The 8,805-nt window shown below is 43.6% G+C and overlaps 1 protein-coding gene across 2 annotated transcripts in view; it reads right to left on the minus strand.

Annotated features, from left to right (window-relative positions):
- Positions 1-2,788: 2,788 nt before the first annotated feature.
- The window catches only part of krcp (kelch repeat-containing protein), a 10,677-nt gene continuing 4,660 nt past the window's right edge, over positions 2,789-8,805 (minus strand). For both annotated transcript variants that reach the window (XM_070438304.1, XM_070438303.1), the window contains exons 6-11: positions 6,685-6,872; positions 6,347-6,543; positions 5,495-5,586; positions 5,124-5,178; positions 4,733-4,830; positions 2,789-4,627 (exon numbers count right to left, since the gene is read on the minus strand). In XM_070438304.1, coding sequence (XP_070294405.1) covers positions 4,392-4,627; positions 4,733-4,830; positions 5,124-5,178; positions 5,495-5,586; positions 6,347-6,543; positions 6,685-6,872 — 866 coding nt within the window. In that variant the 3' untranslated portion in view covers positions 2,789-4,391. The remainder of the gene's footprint in view (positions 4,628-4,732; positions 4,831-5,123; positions 5,179-5,494; positions 5,587-6,346; positions 6,544-6,684; positions 6,873-8,805) is intronic.

Consider the following 8,805-nt stretch of genomic DNA (forward strand, 5'->3'; position numbering starts at 1 on the left):
TAACTAGATACCACAGCTTTCATATAGCTACCTACCCACCCATAGCTAAGATACCACAGCTGTCATATTGCTACCTCACCCATAGCTAAGATACCACAGCTTTCATATAGCTACCTACCCACCCATACTCAAGAACCACAGCTTTCATATAGCTACCTACTCACCATAACTAAGATACAGCTTTCATATAGCACCTACTCACCCATAGCTCAAGATACCACAGCTTTCATATAGCTACCTACTCACCCCAACCCAAGAACCACAGCTTTCATATAGCTACCTACCACCCATAACCAAACACCACAGCTTTCATATAGCTACCTACTCACCCATAGCCAAGATACCACAGCTGTCATATAGCTACCTACTCACCCATAACAAGATCACCACAGGCTTTCATATAGCTACCTACCACCCATACCAAGAAACCACAGCTTTCATATTAGCTACCTACTCACCCATACAAAACCACAGCTTTCATATAGCTACCACTCACCATAACAGATACCACAGCTTTCATATAGCTACCTACCACCCATAACCAAGATACCACAGCTGTCATATAGCTACTTACCCCACCCATACCAAGATACCACAGCTTCATATAGCTACCTACTCACCCATAACAGATACCACAGCTTTCATATAGCTACCTACTCACCCATACCTAACACCACAGTTTCATATAGCTACCTACTCCACCCATAGCTAAGATACCACAGCTTTCATATAGCTACCTACTCCCCATAGCTAAGAACCACACTTTCATATAGCTACCTACTCACCCATAGCTAAGATACACACAGCTTCATATAGCTACCTACTCACCATAGCTAAGATACCACAGCTTTCATATAGCTAATATACACAGCTTTCATATAGCTACCCACCCATAAGCTAAATACCACAGCTTTCATATAGCTACCTCCACCCATAGCTAAGATACCACAGCTTTCATATAGCTACCTACCACCCATAGCTAAGATACCCACAGCTGTCATATATGCTACCCACCCATACTAAGATACCACAGCTTCATATAGCTACCTACTCACCCATACCAAGAATACCACAGCTTTCATTAGCTACTACTCACCCATACTAGTACCACAGCTTCATATAGCTACCTACTCACCCATAGCCAAGATACCACAGCTTCATATAGCTACCTACTCACCATAGCCAAGATACCACAGCTTTCATATAGCTACCTACTCACCCATACCAACATACCACAGCTTTCATATAGCTACCTACTCACCCATAGCCAAGATACCACAGGCTTTCATATAGCTACCTACTCACCCATAGCCAAGATACCACAGCTTCATATAGCTACCTACTCACCCATAGCCAAGATACCACAGCTTTCATATAGCTACCTACTCACCCATAGCCAAGATACCACAGCTTCATATAGCTACCTACTCACCCATAACTAAGAATACCACAGCTTTCATATAGCTACCTACTCACCCATAGCAAGATACCACAGCTTCAATATAGCTACCTACTCACCCATAGCCAAGAACCACAGCTTTCATATAGCTTACCTACTCACCCATAACTAAGATACCACAGCTTCATATAGCTACCTACTCACCCATAGCCAAGATACCACAGCTGTCATATAGCTACCTACTCACCCATAACCAAGAACCACAGCTTTCATATTACTACCTACTCACCCATAGCCAAGATACCAAGCTGTCATATAGCTACCTACTCACCCATAACCAAGACACCACAGCTTTTCATATAGCTACCTACTCACCCATAACCAAGACACCACAGCTTTCATATAGCTACCTACTCACCCATAACCAAGACACCACAGCTTTCATATAGCTACCTACTCACCCATAGCCAAGATACCACAGCTTGTCATATAGCTACCTACCCACCCATAACCAGATACCACAGCTGTCATATAGCTACCTACTCCACCCATAACCAAGATACCACAGCTGTCATATAAGCTACCTACTCACCCATAACTAAGCATACCACAGCTTTCATATAGCTACCTACTCACCCATAGCCTAAATACCACAGCTTTCATATAGCTACCTACCCACCCAAGCTAAGATACCACAGCTTTCATATAGCTACCTACTCACCCATAAGCTAAGATACCACAGCTTTCATATAAGCTACCTACTCACCCATACTAAGATACACAGCTTCATATAGCTACCTACTCACCCATAGCTATTACCACAGCTTTCAAGAGTATCACACCTTTCATATAGTACCACCCATGATATACCACAGCTTCATATAGCTACCTACTCACCCATAGCCAAGATACCCACAGCTTTCATATAGCTACACTCTCTCGGAAGATACCACAGCTTTCATATAGCTACCTACTCACAGCTACCTACTCACCCATAGCTAAGATACCACAGCTTTCATATAGCTACCTACCCATAACTAATATACCACAGCTGTCATATAGCTACCTACTCACCCATAGCCAAGATACCACAGCTTTCATATAGCTACCTACCCATAACTAAGATGTCTCCAAACAGACTTTCTCAACTCATCTTTCCTCAACTCCGTGCATCTCCTCAACTCACCACTTTCTCAAAACCCATTGAAAAAAAATGTCAGAGGGGAAGGAACTTGGACCACCTTCTCCTACAAAAGGAGAGAGGAAAAACATGATAGCTATTGACTAGTCTCTCAGCTATAGATCTATTACAACGGCCTCTGCTATCTCAAGTCTAGGCTACACGAATCAGCCTGCTATGCGCCATTYTCTTTAGACTATACAAGGGAGTATCTTTTAGTATCTTTCAGTTTATTCAGCATGCATGTACAAAAACAAAATCTGCCTAAGAAATGAACAACACTATTCTGAAACAAGATCCATACCAATAAACCTGCCGAAATATTTGTTTTACAAATGGGGAAAATGAAAAAATAATTTTAAAAAAAATCACAGAATTGTCATTCAAAAAGAGCAATTCACAATGTATGAAATTTTGATTTCATACATTGTGACAATGACATCATGAGAATGGTCACAAGTGTCCAGATAAGCACGAGATTCCCCCCATCCTATTTATTGAACATAATTTATCAGCCCAAATCGATATAGCGTTAAAAAAGCCAATATCGTCCGATAAAAATCGGTCGGGCTCTAATTAGAACGTGTGTACCCGAGACACAGAACTTTAGTAGCTTTAAAAAATATATATATATATATAAAATAATTGGAACGAAGGAAAAAAAACAATTCTTTACATTTTTGTTTAGTCTACAACATGTCTGGTTGCCTGGTTTCCAGTCCGATTGAGTTATGGAATTCAATTGGCAACWGAGCAGAAACAGACTGGCAACCCAGCTTCAAATTATGCTTTAGTTTATTTCCATTATGGTTAATGACTATCTAAAGTAAAAAAATAAACTACTTGTACACACACACATTAMATCTCTAGGCTGACCAAAATAATAATTAAAAAAACACTGCACTTGATGTGCAAAAGGGTTCAGTCAAACCATAAATCCTCACTTTATAAACCCCAGGGTTGTATTCATTAGGAACCAAAACTGTCCGAAATAGAACAACTACCTTAATTTGTCCAATAAGGAACCCTCATCATTTTCTGTTGCAGTTTTGCTAGTGTGCACTGATGAACACGACCCAGACGACTTGAGTTCAGAAACTGCAACCCATTCCCTACATAGGGCTCTGGTCAAAAGCAGTGCACCACAGAAATATATATTTCCTGGAATGTATACATGTTTTAATGTATCAATAACATCAGTCTGACCAGTCTCTCAGCACCCTGAGAGACAGTTGAAAACAAAGCGACTAGCACTTCCTGTTTCGAATGACGTGAAAACATCAGACTTTACAGCAGATCTGTGAGATTCCTCTAATACACCCACAGGGGCTGTGTATGTGGCCAGAGCCCTGGTCCAAAGTAGTGCACTATATAGGGAATAGGGTGCCATTTAGGATTCCASTCATGTGGTTTATGTTGTGTTCATAACCAAGTGGGAAGTAAATACCAGGTGGATTTATTCACGTGCTTTTAACTTGTTGATTAACGCAGATTGGCTAATGGAAAAACGAGCTGCGTCAACCATAAAACTAGAAGTACTGTTATCATGCTCACAAACAAATTATAGTATAAAAAAATAAAAAACATGAATAGATAGCTTTTTATAAATAATGGTTTGTTATTGCATTTAGCTGCCGAAAATGCGGTTATTGGGGTCATTTCCTTACTTAAGGGAGGTCAGAATGTGAGAGAAGTCGGAGCTCAGGGATAATATACAAGTGTCCCATCAGTAATGACCATTAGGAGAGGCATTCAAGTGGATTTCTCCCCAGGTGTACGCGGTAAATTCCCACTTGGTTATTAAACACAGCATTAGTTCTGGTCCAGCAGTTCAGCGACAGTCAGGGTCGTCAGGTCGGAATAGAAGGTCCCCTCGTTGTCGCCCCCTCCAAATACCAGCAGGGTTTTGGGGGTGCGGTCGGAGTTCCGTTCGTTGCCGTCATCCTTGAATGAAAGGTTTTGATTGGCTAGCGCCATGGTGATGATGGAATGTCCAGCTCTGGGCACGGAGAGCTGTGGGTGAACCAGCTCAGTCCAGGTGTTGGTGTCTGCAACACACACACACACACACACACACACAGTGTTGAGTGCCTGGTTCTGGAGGAGTGTATGTGGCGAGAAGCAGGGTGTGTGTGTGTGTGTGTGTGTCTGACCTGTGTTGAAGGTGAAGGTGTCATTGAGGGCCTGGTTCCCGTTGTATCCCCCGTGGACCACAAACGTAGAGTCAGAGAGTAGCACACAACCATGCCAGCTGTAACACACACATCCATCCATGTAACGTGTCCTGTTCTGTTACAGTTTTCATAGTGGGGAGCAGCAGTGTCCAAAAGCACAAACATTTATGAAGACAGAAAGCATTGTATCGATTACAGGTTCTCCCTTATATTAAAAAGGGAGCGATTCAATGGCACTTCCTGGGTTAAAAGGTTCAACTTACCTTAAAGGATGGATAAAAGATGGCTGTCTGAATTATGAGAGACTCATTGAGTCTTTAAACTGTTTGTTTCTGTAACCTGCATTCTTGTGTATAGCCTTTAGTCCTACCTGCGAGGAGAAGGGGGTGATCCATTGGTCTGAACAGACGAAAACTCCATCAGTCCTGAAAACAATCCATTTATTTAGTCAGGATAGTCCACTCAGCAACACTTGCCAGTTTTCCAGGGAGTGTTGGGATCCATAAATCAATAAAGATACAGTGACTAATATTAAATAAACAGTGACTAATATTAAATAAACAAAGACAATCATTTAAAAATGTTAGGTCCTCCAATGCCGTCCCTCTAATAACTAACCGGCCAATTGTATTGCAGACCCTCAGACAAGCTGGAGAGCCATGAAGAGTAAACTGAATGGCAGTTAGGGAGGAAGTCTCACCACACATAGACCTACTGGACAAACAAGCCTGTGTCTCTTACCCAGGTCAAGCATGTACATGTCGTTGAAGCACAGTGGAGTGTCCCAGCCTCCGAACACATAGATCTTCCCCTGGATAACGCAGGCAGAGTGACTGGAGACGGGGAGACAGAGAGAGAGACAGACAGAGACATAGGGAGAGAGACAGAGAAAGAGACAGAGAGAGACAGAGAGAGACATAGGGAGAGAGACAGAGAGACAGAGAAAGAGACAGAGAGAGACATAGGGAGAGAGACAGAGAGACCGAGAGATAGGGAGAGAGACAGAGAGAGAGAGAGAGAGAGAGAGAGAGAGAAAAAAAGGGAGCGAAGGAGGCAAGAGGGAGAGAAAATGAGGGAATCGAAGAAGATAAATCAGACAAACCCCCCCACCCCCCCCCCAAAAGACTGATCTGGTAATCCTCTGATATGTACTATAGAAGTTAAAGTTATTTGTACAACTAATCTGTGCTTTAACTTGATAAAAATCAACCCAGGTATTAGCTGCCAGTCTGTTTGTGCCATCATACCTACTTCCTATTGTCATGTTTGGTTTGACAATAGGCAATGGATTTTGACAAGAGGCCAAACAGATCTGGGCCCAGGCTACTCATGTGGATCTGGGCCCAGGCTACTCATGTGGATCTGGGCCCAGGCTACTCATGTGGATCTGGGCCCAGGCTACTCATGTGGATCTGGGCCCAGGCTACTCATGTGGATCTGGGCCCAGGCTACTCATGTGGATCTGGGCCCAGGCTACTCATGTGGATCTGGGCCCAGGCTACTCATGTGGATGTGAATCAAGAGTTAGAAAGAGGACCGCTCTTTCTAACTAATGGTCTGAAGCTTTTTCGGGTTTGGATCGGTCCATCTCACCCTGAGCGGGGGGCGGGCCTGTCGCCTGTGACGATGGGCTGGTACCAAATGGAGAGATGTGGGTCGAAGATGTAGAGGGAGTCACTGCAGCCGTCGGGTTCAGGGTGAGGGCGAGGGAACACCCCTCCCAGGACAAATAGCTCACCCCGAAACATGCTGCAGCTGTGATAGGTTAATGGAGGTACTTTTCCCTGGGCCTGGAGAGGAGAGGGAGGGAGAAGGGGGGTGGAGAGAAGGAGAGGAGGGTAGAAAGATCATTCATGTTCTCACATTTGCACAGATGGAAGCTTACACCGATCCAGTCCCGGATTATTAGGTGTGTGTGTGTCCAGTCTCACCTCCACTGTGCTCCACTTCCAGCTCTGTGTATCCAGGATGTGAACGTCATTGAACCACTTTTTGTTCTTAGAACCCCCGAACACAAATATTCTTTTGGAATCAGGGTCGTAGGTCGCAGTATGGCCAATCCGGGCCTCGGGGGTGGGGCCTTCTGCCAGCGTCTCCGCGGGAACCCATGACATGTCCTCTGAAGGGTCGACAAGCAAGGAAGTGAGGGTGTCATGTGAACCAATTAAAAACGAAGTTCCAAAGTACATGAAAAACACAGCTAGCTAAAGTGCCTTCAGAAAGCAATCACACTCCTTGACATTTTCCACATTTTGTTGTGTTACGAAGTGGGATTAAAATGGATTTAATTGTAATTTTTTTGTCAACAATCTAAACAAAATACTCTGTCAGTGAAAGAAATTCAAACATTAAAAAAAAATACAGTGATTAATAAAAACACAAATAGCTCTTGAATAGATAAGTATTCAACCACCCAGGTCAAAACACCTTAGAATCATCTTTGACAGCGATTACACCTGTGACTCTTTAGGGAGAGCTTTGCTCAATATTAGTTAATTATTTATCGGCTCTGTTATTGGTATAGACAGGGGGCTATACACACCATCTATTACGGCTCTGTTATTGGTATAGACAGGGGGCTATAGGAATAGTGAATAAATTCGTTTTGCTTATTCTGTTTCATTTGTTCCCAGGGGGTAAGGGGAAGGCACTAGGGAGTGCATAGGCAAGAGGCCGCGGGCATAACATATACCCGTAGTAATACTTCACTGTCTATGGCACCACTAGGTAAGAACCTGGGCGGACTCCCCTTGTATTTTGGTTAGCGGCACCAGGTGTGTTTGAATTAGGTAAGTAGTGGGTAGGCAGGTAAGGTAGGAGAGGGGGCTTTGACATTTTACTTTCTTTGCTTGTGGTTCGTCCAGCCCCTTTTTCCCCATATTACTACGGTTTGCATAGTGTGACGGAATAAATTCCTTATAAACGGTAACCACTCTCTCTGCTTTGTCAATCGCTTACTTCGCACACTGGTTACATACAATAGTACGCAAGGTATAAACACCATGGGACCACGCAGCCGTCATACCGCTCAGGAAGGAGACACGTTCTGTCTCCTAAGATGAACGTACTTTGGTGCGAAAAGTGCAAATCAATCCAGAACAACAAGGCAAAGGACCTTGTGAAGATGCTGGAGGAAAACAGGTACAAAAGTATCTATGTCCACAGGAAACGAGTCGTATATCGACATAACCTGAAAGGCCGCTCAGCAAGGAAGAAGCCACTGCTCCAAAACCGCCATAAAAAAGCCAGACTACGGTTTGCAACTGCACATGGGGACAAAGATCGTACTTTTCTGGAGATCTCTGGTCATGAGAAACAAAATAGATGTTCATACTGACAGTTATTTGAAAAGGGGAGAGCTTGCAACGAAGATGACCAGCAACGTGAGCAAGGTGGTTGGCATCGCATGACATTGTGGGGGTGCTTATAGTGAGCGTAGTACAGGAGGGAAACCATGGTGTGAGCACATTCAAAAGTTGAGGCAGCAATGCAGCGTTGCGCGACTATGGAGGGGATGGAGCATGTTTGAAGGTTTGACTGTAAGAGCCACTATGTGAAAGCAACATTTACTCAGGTAGAACTAATGTTTAATTTTGTTCAGTGTAATTTCTTAGAGAGAAAGTTGTATAAGGAGTTGATACTTAAGGATCAATTCGCAAGCAACATCGAAGAAAGTCAGTTCTAAGGGAAGTTAAAGGTTAGGGGTCGCAATGGGTCTTCAAATGGGCAAATGACCCCAAGCATGCTTCCAAAGTTGTGGCAAAATGGCTTAAGGACAACAAAGTCAAGGTATTGGAGTGGCCATCACAAAGCCCTGACCTCAGTCCTATAGAAAATGTGAGGGCAAGACCTGAAAAAGCGTGTGCGAGCGAGGAGGCCTACAAACCTGACTCAGTTACACCAGCTCTGTCAGGAGGAATGGGACAAAATTCCCCCAACGTATTGTGAGAGGCTTGTGGAAGGCTACTGAAACGTTTGACCCAAGTTAAACAATTTAAAGGCAATGCTACCAAATACTAATTGAGTGTGTGTAAACTTCTGACCCACTGCGC

This window comes from Salvelinus sp. IW2-2015, unplaced genomic scaffold (genome assembly GCF_002910315.2).
Source record: "Salvelinus sp. IW2-2015 unplaced genomic scaffold, ASM291031v2 Un_scaffold741, whole genome shotgun sequence".
Taxonomy (NCBI): Eukaryota; Metazoa; Chordata; class Actinopteri; order Salmoniformes; family Salmonidae; genus Salvelinus; species Salvelinus sp. IW2-2015.